We start from the raw sequence: 23643 nt of genomic DNA, 5'->3' as shown, positions 1-23643 counted from the left end.
ATTAAATTATATTAAAAATTTTCAAAACATTTTTAACTAAAAAAATAAATAAATCATTTTAACATTTTTTTAAAAAAAATAATAATTTTGTTTACCTATTAAAATACATTAGGATAACAATAATAACAATAATTTTATTATTTATACAAATGTTTGATATCTTATTTAAAAATATATATATCATAATTACCGTAATAAATATTAACATACAATTTATTAGTATTATTATTTAATAGTATAATAATTTTAGCCAGCAAAAATTAGCCATATTTAACATTTTTTTTAATTTTTTTATATTATAAAAATATATATATAATATTATATAATTAAAAAATTATTTTAATTTACAAATTTAACATTCAGATAATGTAATATTTTTTTTTAAAACAAACAATTAATTTTTTTACAATTAACAATTTATAATTATTATTTAACTTTAAAAAATCAAATTGTTAATATTAATACCTGTATAATAATATTACATTATTAACAATAATAATAATAATAATTTTTTTGATTAATAAAATGTATAAAAAATAGACATATGCTTATTATTACAGTATTATGTAATATAAAAATTATATTTATTAATTATATAATTAATAAATATATATATATATATATATTAACTATTTTATCATCATCATCACACTTTATTTTAGTATCAAAAAATAGATATAATTTTTTTTTTGATAATAACATTAAAATGTCCGTTAAAAATATTATTATATAATATTATTACTACTACTACTAATACTACTGTATTATTATTATTATTATTATTATTATGCTTAAAAGTTTATATATTACGGTAATAATAAATATATATTTTAAAAAAATACAATATTATAAATCCCATTTGGTTTTTTTTGTTGAAACAAAAAACAAAACAAAATAATACAAAAATAAATTATGCAATAAATATACGGTAATATTTAAATAAAAAAACCAAATTAATAACAAAAAATTTTCACAATTTAAAGTATCTGTAATAATATTTACAGTATTTAAACAATTTTTGTTTAATTATTATTATTATTATTATTCACATATAAAACAAATATAAGTTGAAATCTATTAGTGAATATTCGGGTATTTTTGTTTTTTTATAGAAAAATAAATTGAAAAATTATTAACAAATAAAACAATAAATAACTATTTTTTAAGCAAAAATAAAATTTGCAAATTTTTTTTTTTTGACAACACTATTATGATATGAGTTTCATTTGATTGCTTGAACGCCAAACTTTCAATGTCTTGTCGTCGCTGGCGGTGACAACCATTTCGGGATTACGTGGATTAAAGGCTACCGAATTGACAACATCTTTGTGGGGCAATCGGGCCAAACACAGCCCATAGTGTCTGTCCCATATATAACCTTGATTATCTTCGGCACCAGAGGCCACAAACTGGTCGCTAACGTCCAGAAAGATGAAAAAACATTCGTCGTTCGGCGTGTAGGCCCGATGCGACCGAAACATGTTACCGACTTTTTTGAATGTCCTCAAATCGTAGACATGTATATCGATTTGTTGGGCAATCGGCGGCGGTTCCAATGGATTATCGACATTGGCATTCACCGGCCACGATCTGGAGTTTACGTACAGATACCGGTGATCGGGACTCAAACCCATGCCAATGATATGGCCTTTCAGATCGATAACGTGATCGATTGAATCGAAATAATGGGCCACCGATTGCTCTTCCAGCCAATTGGGCGACGGAACTAATGCCTGTAGTTCCTGTTCCTGACGACGTTCCTCTAGCCGTTTCGATAGAGTGGCCGTTTCCATGACATACTCGTCAAACTTGATCGGCTTAATACGTTTGATACCGATCTGATGGGGTGCATATGTCTGGGAACCGCACGTAAATATCAATAGCTTATCCGTATTGCACAACAATCGGCTATTATTTGGCGGCTGTTTGGTGTAGTTGTTGTTGTTGTGTCCATAATGTGATGATTGACCACCACCGCCGACGGCTCTAGACGACGAATCCATAGATTGAGTTTTGTTTGATTTTAAACCATTTGTTTGACTAGTTTTCTGTATATTATTATTATTTCTGTTAACTTTACGACTGTTGCCGCCGCCGCCGCCGCCGTTGCCATCAGTAGCGAACTCTTCCTCTTCCTCCTCCTCATCGTCATCGGCTTCGTTGTTGTCGTCATCACTCAATTTAAGCCAATCTTCATCCCAAGGTAAGGGCGGATCATCGAAATCGCTATTAGTTGAACCATCCGAGTCGTTGCTAATGGTTCGGCTCAAACTACTATCACCGTGTCTTTGGTTTGTCTGTAGCTGTTGTTGTTGTTGATGATGATGCTGTTGTTGTTGGTGTTGTTGACATCGATGGTATTCGGCATTATAGCGAATAGGACTTTCGTTAGTACAGGAAATGTTAGAATCGGCACCAAAATAGTCGATACGATGGCTATAGTTCGGCGGCGTCTGGAGTGACTTCAGCAGTCGATTAGTACCCAAACTGGACACTGGATTACCGCGATGTGCGCTACCCATACACTGGTGATTGTGGTGACTTTGACCACCACCTCTTGAACAACAATTACTTGAGCAGTTGTCCTCGTCTTCAGCTTTGGCTGCTGATCCCTGACCACCACCGCCGTCGTCGTCGGCAATACAATCGGCTACTAATACCGATCGTACAGAACTGGCATTTTTGTTGTAAAACTTGAACAACCGTTTGATGATTGGCTTCCTCTCGGATTCCGTTTCCTGACAGGCCTTGTTCAGCCAGAGTGCCGAACACGAGACCAGATTACCCAAAAAATGCAAACGACTTGATATCAAATAGTCATTTGTATACCACGTACCGAATACATCGTACGGCTTGTTCAGGACACGACATTGTAGTTGAAAATTGTCGGCCCCTAGATTGAAGACAGCAATTTCGCCGCTGGCCGTATGCGGACCAAAGTGTACGCCCGAAACCAATAGCAGACTGTCGTCCTGATTGAATTGCGAAAACTGTGTGTACGACCACGAATAGTCTTTCATGTCGGCCGAATATTTCAGTCGTGTTGGCCACGATTCGGTTGTCCAGACCATTACGAAGCCGTCCTTCGAGCACGAACTGAACATTCGGCCGCTATGGGCGAACGACACGTGCAATACTTGATGGTCGTGCGCCTCAAGTGTTTCGCTTTCAAACTATATATAAATAATCGGTAAAAAAAATTTTCGGTAAATTTATAGTTATAAATCATGTTCAATGGTCACCACCACTACCACCAGTATGTACACAAAGTTTGGTCAAACAGATAGCGTTACGCATGTATGGGATAGTAATCGGGTTAATAGACAGGTAATCGGTAATAGATAGGTAATTGGGTTAATAGACAGATAATTGAGTATTAGATAAAATATTAAATATTCTGGTAAACCATACATTCAATTTACCGGTAATATAAAAAATGACCAAGATCATAATTGTAGATAATATTATAAACTACTTAACATTAATTGATTATTATTTTTTTGATATTTTTGATTAATTGTAAAATTAACTATTGATAATAGCATCGACATAGTATAGTTTGACTAATCATCTAGTTAGTTTTTATAATTAATCAAAAAAAATAATTAATTACAATAATGTTAAGTAGTTTAATATTATTTTATATTTTAACTAACACTTGATTACCTATCTATTAACCGATTACCTGTCTATAACCCGATTACCAGTCTATTACCGATTACCTGTCTATTACTGATTAGGTGTCTATTACCGATTACCTGTCTATTACCGATTAGGTGTCTATTACCGATTACCTGTCTATTACCGATTAGGTGTCTATTACCGATTACCTGTCTATTAACACGATTACTATCCCATACATGCATACGCTATCTGTTTGACCACACTTTTAATACTGGCCACCATCACCACAACCAACCAATTGATTGACCCGTTATCGGGTCAATCAATCAATCCAAGCCAATCAATCAAAATACCTTTGGCGTATGATATATTAGTCGCCGACATTCGTACCGATAGCCCAGCGATCCGATCGGCAAACTAACGCTGCGGTCAATTGAATCGAAACGCCGATAGAAAAAGTGTTTCCACAGTAAGTCATCCGATCCGACCCGTGACCACTGGCGGCAAACCAACAATACGTTTAGCATCTGATCGACCGTTAAATGTTTGAATATTTCCAACAACAACGGTTCGGGTAGTAGTGACCACATTGTTGTTACGGTTGTTGCGGTTGACCACCAATTGATTGATTGGTTGATTAGTATATCCTATATATCAATGATATATCAAACGGTTTTTGTCAAACATATGTCTTAAAACTTTTTTTTTGTTGTTTTTTTAAACCAAAAAATATTTATTATAATTGAAATTATATAACAATATGTTTATATCATATAATAATTGTAATAATAATATACCGATCAGTAATATCCGTAGGTTTTTATTGTTGTTGTCGTTATTATTATTATTATTATTGTCGATATCATCAATACATTTGATTAAAAAAAAACTATTGAAAAGTTTTTGTTGTTTTTTGTTTTGTTGTTTGTTTGTGTTGTTTAAGTGATTATAATTGTTGTTATATTTAGAAAATGTATTTCAAAACTAAATCATATGATATACTAATGTAATAATAATAATAATGTTATGTTATGTTTGTGTTGTACAGTATTGACGTACAAAAAAATATGTGTRTGTTTTATGTTTGGTATTATACCAGTAAAATGTTATATAAATATAATGTATTACACTTTCACTATTATGATGCAACCAATTGACTAATAATAAAATTATTTTTAGGTTATTTATTCAATGGTATCATCACTTTAATTGGTATTAATTTATTAATAATTATAATTATTACTAAATGATAAAAAAAAAAATTTTATGTGAAAAAAATATTTGTTTATTTTATTTTTTAAAATTACTTAATAACTAATCGATTAATAGTTATTGATTAAAAGTTTTAATTTTAAAAACATTTTTTTATGAATTAATTAATTATTAATTAAATAAACAATTAACATGCACTTGAATTTTTTTTTTTGAATTAAATAGATATGTAGTTATTTAAATAAAATATAAATAAATTTATAATTAAATAAACTTTATAAAAACAATTAATATATTTAAGCAAAAAATTGTTTACAATGTTGTTGTCAACTACTAGTAGGTGTTAGAAGTAATTAAGTAAATAATTAATTAATTTTTAATTGAAAAAAATAATAAAAATTTTAATGATAATATAAACCATTATGATTTAACAAAAAAAAAAATAAATATAAAGTAAATAAATAGTTTTATATATATATATATATATATATTATTTAGTTAAACATAAAATGTGTGTCAATATCATAAAAAAAWTTTTTAGTATTAACTTTGAATACACCTAATGTTTAGTATATCTATTTGTCAAATCAATGGATAAAATTGYGAAAAACTACTAAAAATAATAAAAATTGATATAAAATTTATAATTATAAAAGTTAAAGGTAATATTTTCTAATTTAATTTATATATTTATTTTTTGTTAAAAAAAAAGAAATAATTTTTATTTAGAAATTAATTAAATTGAATGTCATWTATATGTCTTAATATAAATAAAGTGTTTTTTTGATAAACATTTGATTATTTTTGATTTGTTGATAAAATCATTGTATCAATAAATATTACTTAAATTTTAAAAAAATTACTTTTAGTGTAAAAATTTAGATAAAATATGCCAATGTTATATATAAAGATATATATGTATATTATACTAAATATATATACTATAGATAATAAATATGTTGTATATATATATAAGTGGGGTATTAAAAAAAATTTGACCGAAAATAATATATTATAAATATAATTAATTATTAATATATATATATATATATAATAAGTTGATGTCAACATTACAAATTGAAAACTAGTTTTTATTTATTCAAAATATCTAATTTATAGATAAAATCATCCAATTTTTTTTGCTATTTATTTATTTAAAAATAGCTGTTTTTTGATAAATTTATTAAATGCATATAAAAAACAACATTTTTCAATAATAAAAAAACATGTTAAACGTTGTACTGTATATAATTTAAATATATAATTTTTTTGTATATATATATATAATTTGTTTTCAAACAAACAATAATCTAATTATTATACAATATATAACATATGATTATATTAAATAATAATAATAATAATAATAATATGATCTAATTTAACAATACATTTATGTTATTTTTTAATAAAAATATATATATATAATAAAAATGCTATGAATGTATAAATATAAAAATATTAATTATCAATAATAATAATAAAAACTGATAATAATTATTATAAATCTTTTATAAATCATAGAAATTTTTCCAAACAATCTGATAATTATATATATATTTTGAATATTAATAAATAATTTTTTTTTATAAATACAAGTTTTTTTATAAAAAATACTAACATTTAAAACCTTTAAATTATGGGAAAACTTTCAATTTATTGTTGGAAAAGACCTCTACACTAAATTTTTATTTTTTTTATATAAAACAGTTCTACACTATAAAACAAGTTTGTACATTGTACAAAATACTAGATTATAATTTTTTTTATCGGGTATTCTAAAAAACAATTTTTTTTTAAAATGTATTTACTAGATAACTAAAATATATATATTTTTTAAAACAAATTATATGGTAATTAATTATTATAAAAATATTGTTATACTATTTATTATATTAAAATATTATAAAAATATTTTTATATTATAATAAAACAGTAATTTTAGTATATTTTTTAAAAATAATTTACTAAAATTTATTGAAAATAACTTAGATAAAAATTTAAAAAAAATCATTACATACATGAACAAAATTAGACAATAGAATTTATTGATTTATTTTGAAAATTGTTACAAGTATAATTTATTATTATTATTAAATTTTTTTATTGTTGTTGCTAATTAAAAATTATCCTACTCATATTATTTATAATTTAATTTTATCGATTAATTATATTTATTGTATTAAAATTTAAATATTAAAAAAAATTACAAAATTATTAAACACATTTTTTTTTAAGAAAATTAAATTACTGTGTAGATCCTATCCAACCCAATCCAATCCAAATAACTAATTTAAAAAAAAATTTAAAAGCTTAACCACTCTAGTCTAGTAAATGCATTAAAAATAGTAAACAACAAAACAAAAATTTTATAACAATTATTGAGGAAAACCTGTACATCGACTCTAATCTATAATAGTTTAGTACATGTTGTCTGACATTTGGTTTTTAGTTGAATGTCATACACACACAGTGTATATACAGTTTAGACTCATTGGTGGAAAACACACAATGCATTCATGCGTTCCGTACAAACAGTGAAAGGCATTCAATACTATTCAACAACAATAACAACACAACAAAAAACATTGAGTTTTATATATATATATATTGAGAGAGAAATCTGTCTAATAATATATAACAACAATATTATCGCTAAATATATATATAGTTTTCAATAAATATTTTTGTATTATTATTATTATTAAGTGATTTGTTTAATCAATTAAGTATTTATTGTTTTTGATAATATAAGTGCAAAATCATAGGTATATTTATTATCATTATTATTATAGTGTAATAAATAATAATAATAAAAGTTTTTTTTATATATTTTTTGTGATAATATACTAATAATAATAAAAAAAATGTTTGTTTAAATAGCTCTTCAAAAAATAACTAACTATTCAAACAATATATATAAATACTTAATGTTATGCAATGAGTCATCACTACTACTATTAATACTAACTAACAAAAACCTAAAGTGATATTTAAAATAATAATTTTAATAATAAATAATTTTAATTTTATTATTAATAGAAGTGATTATTATTGTTGTTATATAACTTAAATGATATGATATAAACCCATATACTTATTGTCCATTGTTTTACTACTATTACTACTACTAAATAATAATTTTATTCAATCAATCAATTGATTGACAATATATTTTTTGGTGATTAGGTTTATCATCAAAAATTTTTTTTAAAGCCATTTATAATAATATTGTTATTATTATTATTAGTATTGTTGTCATTGTTTTGTGTGGTTGTTATCTCAGTAATCAATAGACAATACCATTAAGTGTTAATAATATTTATGATAATAATTATTATTCAAATTAATTCAATTGTCTAATTAATAATAACTACTATTAATATATACTAGCGATTGGCGCCTCAATAATAATACATATAATTAACTGTTTGACTGATAATATCTGAATCTATTATATTATTAATTGTCTTCATCATCATCGATGGTATAGTGTGATCACCCATTGGATCAGTTAGTAGTGATGGCATCGATGTCTTTCTTGGAGTTTTTCCATAAAGGAGGCAAAAGCAAAAAAGTACGCAAATATCATAATGTAGGACACAATCAGTGAATTTTATTTTTTGTATTTTTTGTATTTAATTATATTTAGTATAGTTATATAGTAGTGGTTATTATCTCTAAATAAATTATTGTTATTTGATAATTGTTTTACCCATTTATGATATGTGTTRTATATATATATACTGTATATACAGTATATATGTTGTGTTAGTGTTTGTTTTGTTGGAGGAATTAATTAACAAAATTATTAAACAAATTATTTTTATTGTATTTTAATTATAATAATAATTATCAGTCTCTCTCTCTCTCTCTCTCTCTCTCTCTCTGTCTCTCTCTCTCTCGCTCTCTCTCTCTCTCTCTCTCTCTCTCTCTCTCTCTCTCTCTCTCTCTCTCTCTCTCTCTCTCTCTCTCTCTCTCTCTCTCTCTCTCTCTCTCTCTCTCTCTCTCTCTCTSTCTCTCTCTCTCTCTCTGACACTCACTCACTTACTCAAACACAATGATAATAATCTCATATGTATTTAACATTTAATTAACTAATTAGTTATTTATTCAATTTCTATAACTTTTTTTTGTATAACCGATATTTTTTTTATTATAAAATTTTATATTAAGTTTATATGGATTTTATATACAATTAATATGGTTTTTTTCAGTGCATGTATATATATGTAAAATCAACCCCTCCCTTAAATTTTTGTTTGACCCCCATTTAATAATTATTATCACATTTTTTTGTTGTTAGATATTTTTTATTATGTGTAAAATGTTGTATAATTACTGGTTATTCCCCATTTAATTTATTTTATATACATATTTTTTTTGTTAAATAATATTTTTTTGTTAATAGCTAAATTGTGAAAACATTATAAATTATAAGTTATAATGTTTAGTAATATACAGTATTTTTTATTTGTATTTTTATAAAACATTTTTTCTAGTTGTTGAGTATCATATAATAATAATTATAATTATTATTATATATTTTATAATAATAATAATAATGCAACAAATAGTTAGTTATAAAACAAATTTTTTCACATTAATTTTTTTCCCCAAAAAATTTGTTTTATTTTCATAATAATAATAATGAATAATTTTTACTAAAAAAGTAATAATATAATAATAATAATAATAATAGTAATAATAACAATAAAATGTTTTAGTTTTAACATTATAGTCATCAAAAAAATTTATTACCTTAATCATTGTTGTACAATAACAATTTAAACTAGATGAGTTCGCTAAACTTTATATAATTAGTAAATATTTTTTATAATTAACTATTTTATATAGTTAATTATTTTAATAATAAAATAAAAATAAAATTTAGCATGTTATATTAAATAAAAAAATTTAACTATTGCTAGATAATTATCTATTAAAACAAATTAAACAATTATCAATAAAAAAATTATTTAAAGATAATAACCGGTACACAATAACCGGGTATAGTTTTTTAATATACGGGATATGGTGGTTTATTTATTTTATTAATTAATTAATCCGGGATATGGTTTACTTATGTTTGGTCCTATTTTATGTGTTAAATATGATTTTTTAGAAAAATTTATAATTTGATAATTTTTTTTATATATATACAAAAAATTGTTTTAAAAAATCCTAGACATTTAGGCCTAAAAAAAAGTTTGAGCCGGGCACATTGAGGTACAGCCTACACAAACAAGCTATTGCTAGTCTAAATTCGGGAATCAACCTCAAAGATGTCGTCAAATTGCCCCCAGGTTTGTAATAATAATAATTAAAAATAATAATAATTATAATAATAATTAAAAGATAATAATAATAAGACACCTACACATATAAAAAAAACAGATATTATTATTTTAATTAACACCAATATATAGAGATTATTATATTATTTATGATTTTTTAATTAACTACTATTTTAATTATACATAAGATTATTATTATTATTATTATTATTATTTATATATATATATATGTACTATTAGTTTAATTTATTGCCTAATGATATGGTGTTGTTGTTGTATATATATATATACCGGGTATATATATTTCCTTAAGAAAAAATTTTTATCTCAAAAAATTCAAGTGTTTTTTCTAATGATCTAATTAATCATTTAAATGAAAATTTATTTATATATATATATACTGTATATATATTTTATTTTTTTTAAAATTATTTGTTGTGTTTATATGAATAAATCAGCATATTTATCAACATTTAATTTTTTTATAACTGCTATGATATTAAATTTGAAAAATTCAAATATGGATTTATTTAATGTTTGTTAGTATTATTATTATTATTATCATTGAATTTGCCAAATAAGCATTTTTTTGTTATGTATTTTTAGTTTATTTTATTATTATTATTATTAATAATGTTGTTTACATTAGATTAATTTCATCATAAATGGCATATATATATAAATTTATCAAATAATTTATTTAGTTTTGTATTTTTACTATTTTTAGGGCTATATATGCCTATCGATTGATGATATATTATTTGTTATTTATTATGTAATATATATATATATATATTATTAATGAATAAAATACTTTATTTTCAATAAACATGTGAATTATATCAGATCTACATAAACTAAATACTAATTTTTTATTATCAACATTTAATTAATTAATTATTATTAATATAAAAAATTAGGTTCATTTATTTATTTATTATTATTTTTTAATACACAATTATTAATGATATATATGTTTGTTTATATTTATATGAAAAATAAATGTATAAAATAATTCACATATAAAAAATAGTTATTTAATATATTCAAACAATTAATATATTAATATGTTTATAACAAAATAAATAATAGGATATTAATTGGGGCTATTGTTGACCTCAAGCCATATCCGATAGTTTTTATATATATATATAAAAAATATATCATTTTCTATAGATATAATTATTATACAATATTATCAGTTGATTGTCCCATTGATTATGAATTATAATAATTAATTATATTATTATAATTTTTTTTTGTGAAAAAAATTGGGGCCTTTAAATACATGTCAGCCACTTATATAATAGGGTTTTAATTTTTTATTTAATTTTTATTTAATATTTGTTGTTTGTTAATACGCAACACTCAACTGTTTTGTTTTATATTATTAATAATAATTATATTATCAATAATTACTCTCTATATTAGATACTGGCAGGAAAAGCTTACTAGCTTAATTTTTAAATTAAAATTTTACGTTATTATTTGCAAATTAGTAATAGTTTATATGTAAATGATGATATTTTTTATAAGTTTTTATTATGTTTAATAAACTACATCATCAATTTATTTAAAAATTAAGCTAGTAAGCTTTTCCTGCCAGTATCTACTCTATATTAATAATAATAATAATAATACTAATAAAAAATATATAGTAATTAATTAACATTATAAAATTTCACTAGGATATTTTAGTTTTTATCTAACCTATAAACAAAACTTTAATAATAATATAATAATATTTTCATTAAATAATTTTTGATTTACTGTACTAATTTAATTTAATAAAAATAAAAATTGATTGTTTAGGTAGTAATAAAGTATTTTATTATAAGTTAATTATTGAGTTATTATTTCTAGTATATATATTTACTAATAAATATATAAAAAAAAATTTAATAAAAATTATATACAATGTATTTGTATAGATTAAAACTAAAAAAATAAGATTAACTCAATTATATATATAATTATTTATATAAATATTTGACTAGTAATTGAAACAAAACATTTAAAAAAAACTGTCAATAATTGTTTGTGCTATTAATTATAATATATTAATAATTAATATTAATATTAATAATTGTAATTAAAGTAAATATTAAGCAAAAATATGCAAATAATTTTATTTAGTAATATTTTATTTGATGTAATTATTGTAATTAATGGCAGTATTGTAATATATATATATACAAAAATTTTTATTTGTAATTAATAGTTTCAAATTGATCGATTGAATTTATTATGATAAAATATAATATAAATTTTATTTTATTTTTTTAATTTTTGATTAGCTAGTTTAAGTTACAAATATATTATTGTTTAAATTATATACATTTATCATAAATTTATATCCCTAGTAGTGTATATAATATATACTGTATAATACATATAATTTTTATTATTATAATTTTATTTTTGTTATACAACGAAAAAAAATTATAATTGCAATTTTCCCCATAATTTTGAATCACATGTTATTACAAATGGTTGTTAACAGAAATTATTATTATTTTTAATTCCCAAATTGAAAATTAATTCAAATAACACTCAATGACATTGATTTTTAACTACAAAAATTATAGCATTTAATTTTGAAAAAAAATAATAATTTATAATAAATTATTTGAGTGTTTGAGAAAACAAAATATATAGTAGTTATTTGAGTTTAATTATATTGTATTATATATACTGTATATTGTATTATATATATATATATATATATATATATATATATATATATATATATACAGTATATATATATAAGTGAAAATGAAATAATTTAATAACAATTATTATTATTATATATTAGATAAAAAAAATAAATATATTTTTATAGCTTATAGTCACGAATTAGTTGTCATTTACCAGTTTTTTAATACTTTACTTATATATATATATATATATATATATATATATATATATATATATATATATATATATATATTGTAGATTAAGGTAGAGTGGGGTCGAGCACCAGGTGCTCATTGCACCGGAATTTTTTTTAAAAAAATAATTTTTTATTGTTAAAAGATATTAAAAAATAAAATTATAATAGATTTGTGTGGTATGTGTAATGATATAATGATATATAATATAGTGATTCATATGATGTTTTTGTGTGTTGGTGTTAGCCAGCCATCCATTAGTGGCAAATATTATCCAAAAAAATAAATAAATAAAAATAAATATTAACAAAAAATAATGATTTTTCATTAAAAAAAATAAATATTTTTTCGACATAACAATAATACTATAGTAATAATAATAATAATAATAATAATAGTTGTCTGGTGTAGGTCTAAGACCCCCCCCCCTAAAAGTTTCACATATATTATTCATAGAAAATAGATATACTATAATAATAATAATAATTATTATTATACCCTGTATTTCACTAAATGTGGTTTTAGTTGATTGCTTATTATTATTTTAGTTTGAAAAAATTAATCAATGATAATGATTTTTTAAAAATAATAAATATTAATAATACTTAATGATTATTATAACTTATAATATATAATATGAAATTTTTGGCACCTATATCACTTATAAAAATGTTTTAATAATAATAATAATAATAAGTTATTATTATTATTATTATTTCTAAAAAATCATTTAATTGTAATTTGTTTGCATAGTAAACATAACAACATATAGTATATGTAAAAGTTATATATTGTATTCAAAATACAATGATATTTGTTTGCTTATATGAGAAAAATAATATTATTAACATTATTACTGTATTATTATTATTATTCACATAATAAAGTTATTAAGTATTTATAATTATTTTTTAAAAATTTATGATTACATTAAACGATAATATATTTACAAATAGCTATTTGATGTGATTGTCGTGTGTTTAACAGTAAAATAATTTTATTTTTTAAATTAAAAATCCCTGAACTTTAAGGTCAAGTGTTTCCCATATCTGGCAAATATAGTGTATTGTTGTTATGAATTTAAAAAATCAAAATTAAAAAAAAACAATTGTTTGTTTTGTCAATGATTTTACTGTATTTTTCTGTATAAATAAATAAATATTCAATAATTTATAATTTATTTTTTTGCTGCTTTTAAAGGATTGTTTAATTGTCTCTAATATAATATTTATTATTATTATTATTATTATTATCACAATTTTCATTATTTGTTTTTTCAAGTCATATGTTTTTTGAATTATAATACTTTAGTTTTGTGTTTAGTTTTTTTAAAAAAAACTAAATCCAAACTATAATAAATATATTTAAGTTATATATATATAAATCTATTAATAAATATTTATAACTTATTTAAATGTTTATGGATATACCTGTATATAATATATATACATAACATTTAGATGTAAAAAAATTTTAAACAAAAAAAAATACATCATTTATCAATTGCTATTTTATATCATTGGGTCATATAATTGTTATTTATATATATATATATATATTATTAATGTTTGACACTGAAAAAAACTTAAATTTTTTATTTTTAAAAAAATACAATATTTATGTATCCTATTAATTATAGTCATCTATTTTCTATAGGCTATTAATTACACCTAAATATAAAGTATACCTTTTAATAATAAATAATAATAATAATATTACTATAGTGTGTATAAAATGTTTATCCCATTTTTGACTAATTAAATTATGGTGTGTTGTTGTTGTTGTTGTTGTTTAGTATTAATTTTTAAATACCATAAAACAAAAAACTAATTAATTGAAGAAAATCAGATAAAATAAAAAAAATACAAAATTTTTTAATTATAGTGATAATGAAGATTAATATAACTGATTGCTTTTGAAAAGTTATGAAAAATGTTTATTTTTTAAACACAAAAAAAATTGTTTTAAAAATACAATTTCACGATCATTTCATACTGTTTTAAATATATGCGCGAAAAAACAATTTAATTATAATAATAATAATAATAACAAAAAAATATATGTATTATTTTGAGGCAATTTTCAATTAGTATCCCCAAAAAAAATTGGTGTCAAAAAAATGAGAAACAAAAATATATTAAAATATATATATAAATGAATAAAATTATCTAAAGCATCAAATCAATCAATTTCATAGCAAAAAAATGTATTTTTAAACAAAACAAAAAATAATCGTCAAATTAATAGTTTTATTTCAAAAACAAAACAACTATTGATTAATATTTTATTTATTATGTATTTATGTATTTATATATATATTTAAATAGCTATTAACATCCGTAATATTAATTACTAACTAATATATAATAATTTTTTTAGTTTTAACTAGTTTTTATATACTGTACTTAATTTATTATATGCAAAATAATATATTAAAATTTTAATATTAATATCCATTATTATTATTATTACTACTATTATTATAATAACAAAATTGAAAATATTTGACTCTTTTTTTAGCTCAAAAAAAATAAATTATTAAAATTTATTTTAATTACAAATTTTTATTCATATTATATATACTACTGTAGTATTAGTAAGAAAAAAAAGGATTAGAAATTTAATTATTTATTATTTTGCTGTTATATTTGAAATTTTATTTTATTTGATACCTATTATTAAAGCAATTAATTACAATTATATTTCAATCTGTATTTTCAATTTTAGTAGTAGTAGTAGTAGTAATAATCATCAGCAGATTTGTCGACTTAATATATAATTATCATTAAATATAAATACACTATAATTTTATTACTGTATTATTATTATTATTATGATTATTATTATTGTGGTCTCAAAACACCAGTTTTGATGATTAGTTTATTTTTTTTTATTGGAGATGAAAATAGTTTTTTAAACCCCAAAAAACACACTGTTTTTTGAGGCAATTTTCAGTGTGTGATTTCAAATGACTAGATTTGAATGATATTAATATATATATATATATATATATGATATTAAATATAATGTTTAAGTTGTCTCTTAAAATTACAGTTTATTATATAACTTTATTTTAGTGGGTATTATCGTTAACAACATTTTGTTGTTGTTGTTGTTGACCACAATTTTTTTTAGTTTATTATTATAAATTATAATAATTTTTTTTTAAATCTATATTTGAATACTAAAAATATCAAATAGTAATAGTAATAGTAATAATAATAATAATTTATTAACAAACAAACAATAAATATGTAAATCACCAAAGGGTGAACACCACATAAAACTTTTATTAACAACTATTATTAAAAAATGATTTTATTTTAAAAAGTTTTTAAATTACTATTAATATATTGGTTGTCGTATGTGATTGAAAACACTTTGAGTAATTTAGATAAAATAATTAAATATATATTAATATATTATCATTTTTATGTTTATAATCTCTGTATGTATATATAGATAGATAGATAAATGTATTATTATATTATACTTTAAATATATTATTATTATTGCCCATAACCTTAATCCTAAAAAGTTTTTAAAAGTCAAATGGATTTTATAAATTTTATTTGTTTGTTTTGTTTTTATTATAATTTTATAATTACAAAAATACATAGAAAATAATGTATATATTTATTTATATATATATATATCATATAAATAGTAATCGATTTTTGTCACTGTATTTAATCATTTATTTCAAAAAATTATATTTTTTTTAGTATTTATATTATCATTTTTTTGTGTTGTATAAATTATAAACTTGTTTGTTTTGTAATGATGATAATAATGTTTTTTTTATTATTATAAAATTTTAATCTATAAATATATATATACAGTGTATTTGTAATTTTATTTTTTTTAAAAATAATTTTATGATTAGTAAATTTCGTGAAATTATATCATATATATATAGAAAATTTTATGATTATGTTTATTTGTATCATATTATAGGCAATGATTAGGATTTAGTATTTAATTTATATATATTTTTTTTATATACAAAAAAAATTATTTAAACTAAACTTTATGTTACAAATATAGTACAAAACATTTTAAATGGAAATTTACAACAAAATAATAATAATAATAATATAAAAATAAATAAAATTAATATGAAAATCACATAATGTCACAATTTACAGGTGAAAAAAATTTGAAATTAAATTTCTAGTAAATAGGGTCTAATGAACTCTCAATTTAATAGTAAAAAATAGCTAGATAAATTTAATATTAATATAAATTTTTATTTATTTATAGTAATTTAACTGTTTTTTTAATTTTATTTTTTAATATAAATCATCCATAGATAAAAAGTTTAGATTAAAATTTTTTTTATAAAAAAAACACTAAATTATAATAATTTTCTTACAGATAACATATAGCCTCAAAATATGTATTTTTCCTAATAGAAAAAAAATTTAATTAACTCTTATTTATTTTTATTTTATTTAATAAAATAATTTATTACTTTAAAATTGAAATTTATTTTTTAAGTATTAAGTAATTTTCACTAATTTAAAATAAACCTACTCTATAATTTTTGTTGTCAAATGTTTTTATTATATATATATATATAAATAAAATGTGATAAAATGTTTTAAAAATAGTAACTATAAATATATATATATATACTAATTAGACTTATGTTATATAATAATAATAATAATAATAAAAAATTTCAATTAGATCAACCATAATAATTATAATTTACTAAATTTATTAAATTTATAACATATATTTATATTTGAATATATATATATATATATTGATATATAAATCAATTTTTTCTAATACAGTATTATTATCACACATTCAAATGTGTTGAATAATAATAATAATTACTATTTATATATTTAGTTAACTAATAAAATATAATTAATTAATAAATTAATAATAATAATAATAATAAAAATTCAATTAGATTAACAACAAAATTATAATTTACTAAATTTATAATAATATATTTATATTTGAAAAAATATATATTTATTTATATATAAATCAATTTTTTAATACAGTTTTATTAACACACATTCAAATGTGTTGAATAATAATAATAATAATAAATTTATTTAATAATAATTACTATATATATATATATATATTGGTTATCGTATGTGATTAAAAACACTTAAGTAATTTTAGTTAAAATAATTATAATTAATAGATAATATATTATTATTTTTATGTTTATAATCTATATATATATATATATATATATAGTATTTAGTTAACTAATAAAAAAATATAAGTAATTATTTAATTATTATTATTAATAATAATTAGGTGAAGATCTATGCGATTGGATAGCCGTACATGTGATAGACTTTTTCAATAGGATTAACCTAATCTACGGTACTGTTTGCGATCATTGTACCGAAGAGTCGTGTCCGCGGATGTCCGGCGGACATAAATACGAATATCTATGGGCTGATGGTCTGAAATACAAGAAACCCGTACCGCTGCCGGCCACCCGATACATAACCTTACTGATGGAATGGATAGAAATCCAGATCAACGATGAATCCATATTCCCGACCCGTAATGATGTGCCATTTCCTAAGCAATTTCTGCCGACTTGCAAGAAAATCTTGGCCCGACTGTTCCGTGTGTTCGTACACGTCTACATACATCACTTTGATCGCCTACTGCAGATCGGTGCCGAAGCCCATTGCAATACCTGTTACAAACATTTCTACTATTTTGTCAATCAGTTTTCGCTGGTCAGCCATAAAGAGTTTGAACCACTCGTAAGTATTATCGGTATCCGTATCTCTCTCTCTCTCTCTCTCTCTCTCTCTCTCTCTCTCTCTCAATCTATCTCTCCATCTATCTATCATTCGCTGCCTCTCTCTATCTATCTATCACTGTCTCTCTGTCTGTCTCTCTCTCTCTATCTATCTATCACTCTCTCTCTCTCTCTCTCTCTCTCTCTCTCTCTCTCTATCTATCTATCTATCTATCTATCTATCTATCACTCTCTATCTATCTATCTATCTATCTATCTATCTATCTATCTATCTATCTATCTATCTATCTATCTATCTCTCTATCTCTCTATCTCTCTATCTCTCTATCTCTCTCTCTCTCTCTCTCTCTGAATAATATATATGTCATTATGTGTGTGTGTGTGTGTGTGTGTGTGTGTGTGTGTGTGTGTGTGTGGATGTGTTATAACGTATCAGTGATAACATAACTGTCCATTCAAGTCATATGATATTTTTAGGACTAAAAAAATGTGTAATTTAATTGTATTAATAATTATATATATATATATATATATATATAATCTGTTAGTTTAAAAAATGATTAGCTAATTAATTAAGTAATGTGTGAATTAGACACTTATTATTTTTTGTTTCATAAATTATCGGTAATTTTTGTTGTTATTGATAATATATACATCCTATCCTACGATAATATTTTTTATAATTTTCAATTGATAATTAACAATACTTTTTATAGTAATAATACATAAATAATAATAATAATACAGTATATGTGTGATGAATGACTGTCTATTGTGTAAATAAATTTGTTTAACTTTTTTTTTTGTTTAGTGAAAATATTAATTAATGATAACTGCATTATAAGACATAAAAAATTTTTATTTATTGTTTTTAATTATAATTTTATATAAACAAAATCCTTGAATAACAAACTCGTGTTATTTTTTTATATTATTATTTTAATTTTTTTTTTGTATTATCACTTTTATTTTATTGYATGTTTTGCACTATTAATTAATTATTTAAATGTAAATTAGTTTTAGAGATATATAAAAACAGTGATAAAATAACTTATAATTTCCATGTATTTCCATTTATTAGTCATTATTATTGACTATAAATTATAATATTATTTATTATCTTATTATTTAAAATTTATATTATTATGATTATTAATGGAAATATTTACCCTGTAGATTTTATTTATCACATTATTTATTTACCGTAATTTCAACTAATAATAATAATCAAAAATAAAAGAGAGATTAGATTACTATAATAAATATTATTACTAATAATTTATATATATATATATATATGAATATTACACTATTATTTAAAACTTTATTATAATAATATTTATTTATATATATATATTCACTAACAATATAATTAAAATTAAAAACTACTAATTTTTTTCTAACTGTTTTTTTTTGTCTATCCGTTTGTCGTTTAAATAAATATATATTTTTTTACCACAATTTTTAGGCTGAATTAACGCGAAGGATATGCGACACAACTAAGCCATCAACAAATGATTTGCCGTTCAAATGATAGCACAAATAATAATAATAATAATAATAACAAACAATTAATTTTTTATAAAAAAAAATAATTGTCAATAAAAAAACACACAAACAATATGATAGACAGACACATACACACACAGTGAATATTTTTATAATAATAATAATAATTATACTATATATATATATAGATATATGAATCAATAATTTTATGATTTATATATATATATAGATATATGAATCAATAATTTTATGATTTATATATATATATATATAGATATATCACAGACTAAATTTATATTTGTAAAAATTAAAAAACAATTATATAATATATATATGAATCAATAATTTTATGATTTATAGATAAATCACAGACTAAGTATATATTTGTAAAAATTAAAAACAATTATATAATATATATATATATAACACTTGAAAACTACACATATTTGCAATTTGCTTTGCCTTTTATTATTAATATTAATATTATATTTATAAAATCAATTAATTTAATAATAATGATAATAATGAACTTATTATTATTATTTATATATATAAATGTTATTAACAATTGTAATAATAATGATGATTAAAAAATATCATATAAATTATTTTTTAGATAATATGATGAGTGACAATTAGAAAAAAAAATATTTTTTAAAAACTTTTTAAAAACTAAAATTATTATTATTATTATTATATATAAATATTTTTTGAAAGCATGTAATGTATCATATAATAATAGATAACCATTTTTTTTGCAGATGATATTAAAAATTTTACATTTTTAAAAACTAAAAATTATTACATATATTAAATTTAACACAAAAAAAAACTATATATTTATATACTCACTAGAAAAAAGTTATAAAAAGACAAATAACTTATAAATATTGTATAGTTATATATATATATAATTATTACAGTCAGTCACCATACACTCAAAAAAAAAAAAATATGTAATTAATTTGCAAATAAATAAATTTTTTTTCCAAACATTTGTACATTTAGTTTTGTTTTTAAAAAAAATTAAAAAGCTTTCAAATTATTATTATTATTAATATTTTAATTATTATTATTAGAAACAGATAAAATATATGCACACACACACACAAAATGCAAAAATTTTTATACATATTTAACCATGTACATTTTTATATCAATCAATCAATCAATTTTTTTTATATAAATAATCAATTAGTATAAATGGAATGAGAAAACTACTAAAAGAAAGAGAGGAAAAAATTAGATAATAATTATAATTATTAATTCAAAAATTATTACAAATAAATAATATATATATATATTTTAAATGACAAAAATTAAATATATATATCCATATCATAAATATATATATATCGACAATTTAATGACAATTTTTTTTGTTTTATGTCTATATTAGACGTTTGTTTGGTTTTTTTTTCTATAAAAAAAAATAATTAACGGTAACCTAAACAGTCCAWATCCAAAAATCATACATCCGGCAACTTTTTGATATCCAATTTCAGATTATCGGGTAAATCGGATAAATCGCGGGTAACATTGATACCTTCGACAAACAATTTGATTCGTTCGTCCGATCGTCTAGTGGCCACTTCTATCCAGGCGTCGATAATTTCTTCGGTAATATTTGTACAATCGCTGACCCGAAAATTTCGGGCTTTCGTAGCCAATTTGGCAAATTCCGATACACCACGATCGGTTATACCGTTCATCGACGATAAATGCAGGACTAGTAGTGTCGGTATCGATGCCAATGCTACTAGGGTTTCATCAGCCAAGTTATGGGCATTCAAGAAGCGAATCTGTTCCATATGTCGGCACAGTTGTGGTATCTGTGCTATGGATCGATGGGTAAACCGGCAGGTATTCGGTTTAGTACCKGCAATGGCCAGCGATCTCAGTTGCGTACAGCCTTTGAGTACACTAATCAGCGAGTCATCAGTCAGTACCGATTGGCTATCGTTTCGTGAGTCTTCGGCCAATACGAGAAACTCCAGATTTTTCAGGGCTGCCAACGCTTTCAGCGACGAACTCTTGTACGACCCGAACGTCAGTTTAAGACTTTTCAAATTTTTCATATTATCGGTTATGATGGAGAAGTCAGTCGTAGCAAAATTGGACACAATTAGACCGAAATGTACTAAATTCTTGCCATTGCCCGACACTAGTGACCGCAAAGCTAGATTAACGTCACGTAAATGATTCAAACCGATCCATATATCCTGAATGTTTGGACCCAATCGGGCCAGACATTGGCCAGTGACGTCGCGGCCCGGATTAATCGCATTCATTATCTTCAAGTTTTGCAAGTTTTCAATCAAAATACTTAATCTGTAAGCAAAAGCAAAACAAACAAAAAGTTTTTCAATTAAAACATGAGATCAATAGCTAACTGTAAATATCAAAATACAAACCGGTTTTCATCCAATTCACAATTGGATACATCAATAAACTTTAATTGAGGAAAACGTACGGCCAGTATGGTTATRCCTTTCCAGGTCAGGTTCGGGCAGCCGTACARACTGATACGTTCCAAATGTGGKGAACRTTTTGCCGTAAAATGGCCACCAAATGGTCGCTGACGGTAAAGTTTTTCACAATCAATTGCCTCARATTTGGATAAAAACTTAACATAGCATTGAACTCGTAGTAGTTCATGACGGGCGGCGGCGCCCCCTTAGTMACRCGACCCGTATACTGGAAACCGTGTCGGGAGGCCAGATACGAGTCGATATTGTTGCGCCAATACTTGCASACCAAYCGTAGCGGTACCAGCCGWCGCCARTTGGTTGCCTTCAAATATTTGGCCAAAATTATCTGGAAAAACCTCGGGACACAACTGATTGATCTGTTCGGGTTGACTGTTGGCCACTGGTTTGGTCAGCCAATAGGCTATCGATGGWGTAGTCATGGAGTTATTRTYGTYGCTGTCGACGACTCCCGTCGGTGTTGTCGTGTCATCCGCTTCGGTACTCAATCGACATCGTTTGGCCATTGGTTGTCCTCCGCCGCCGCCGCCGCCACTACTACCACTAGCAACAGTCATATCATCGGCGGACGAGTCGACACTTTGGCCACATTGTCTGCGGGAGTCGCAGGAAATGTCGACGTCGTTATCAATGATAGACATTATAATAACCGTAAGTATTATRATRTTATGTTGTTATATGAGATCCAATGGTTTTATACACTCAGTATTCACACAAATAATAGTCAATCAATTCAATGATATTTTTATTTAGTTTTTAAATAAACTTTAAATTAAAAACTATTTTATTAATTAATTAATAAGTTTTTTTTCTAAATTTATATATGACTTTAAATAATATTATTAATTAATTAATATATGATATTA

At 22.1% G+C, this 23643-nt stretch overlaps 3 protein-coding genes across 3 annotated transcripts; 1 reads left to right on the top strand and 2 right to left on the bottom strand.

Moving 5' to 3' along the window:
* Positions 1 to 1208: 1208 nt before the first annotated feature.
* On the bottom strand, positions 1209 to 4603 carry LOC128952789 (F-box/WD repeat-containing protein 5-like). The gene is made up of 3 exons (XM_054298236.1): positions 4422 to 4603; positions 3978 to 4271; positions 1209 to 3173 (listed from the first exon to the last, which is right to left on the bottom strand). Exons 2-3 carry the CDS (start codon positions 4212 to 4214, stop codon positions 1209 to 1211), a joined length of 2202 nt encoding a protein of 733 aa, XP_054154211.1. The 5' UTR covers positions 4215 to 4271; positions 4422 to 4603.
* Positions 4604 to 8168: 3565 nt separating this feature from the next.
* Positions 8169 to 20463, top strand: LOC128952810 (MOB kinase activator 3B-like). Its single transcript, XM_054298259.1, has 4 exons — positions 8169 to 8431; positions 10025 to 10142; positions 18317 to 18780; positions 20248 to 20463. Exons 1-4 carry the CDS (start codon positions 8360 to 8362, stop codon positions 20311 to 20313), a joined length of 720 nt encoding a protein of 239 aa, XP_054154234.1. The 5' UTR covers positions 8169 to 8359; the 3' UTR covers positions 20314 to 20463.
* A 1079-nt stretch (positions 20464 to 21542) lies between these two features.
* On the bottom strand, positions 21543 to 23418 carry LOC128952858 (uncharacterized). The gene is made up of 3 exons (XM_054298316.1): positions 23038 to 23418; positions 22703 to 22866; positions 21543 to 22619 (listed from the first exon to the last, which is right to left on the bottom strand). The coding sequence occupies exons 1-3, from the start codon at positions 23416 to 23418 to the stop codon at positions 21758 to 21760; spliced, it is 1407 nt and encodes a 468-aa protein (XP_054154291.1). The 3' UTR covers positions 21543 to 21757.
* Positions 23419 to 23643: the final 225 nt, after the last annotated feature.

The sequence above is a fragment of the Oppia nitens genome, unplaced genomic scaffold (assembly GCF_028296485.1).
Source record: "Oppia nitens isolate AA-2021 unplaced genomic scaffold, nextdenovo-longstitch-racon4-pilon3 scaffold11_pilon_pilon_pilon, whole genome shotgun sequence".
Lineage (NCBI taxonomy): Eukaryota > Metazoa > Arthropoda > Arachnida > Sarcoptiformes > Oppiidae > Oppia > Oppia nitens.
The sequence above is the reverse complement of the archived record's forward strand: the minus strand, read 5'-3'. Positions and strand labels throughout refer to the sequence as shown.

Excerpts from the sequence above, each read along its gene's own strand:
- LOC128952789 (XM_054298236.1), bottom strand. The coding sequence starts at position 4,214 with ATGTGGTCACTACTACCCGAACCGTTGTTGTTGGAAATATTCAAACAT. Across the intron at positions 3,174-3,977 it reads TAATATATCATACGCCAAAG|TTTGAAAGCGAAACACTTGA; the intron begins GTATTTTGATTG and ends ATTTATATATAG.
- LOC128952810 (XM_054298259.1), top strand. The coding sequence starts at position 8,360 with ATGGCATCGATGTCTTTCTTGGAGTTTTTCCATAAAGGAGGCAAAAGC. Across the intron at positions 8,432-10,024 it reads AAGTACGCAAATATCATAAT|ACATTTAGGCCTAAAAAAAA; the intron begins GTAGGACACAAT and ends AAAAAATCCTAG. Across the intron at positions 10,143-18,316 it reads TGTCGTCAAATTGCCCCCAG|GTGAAGATCTATGCGATTGG; the intron begins GTTTGTAATAAT and ends AATAATAATTAG.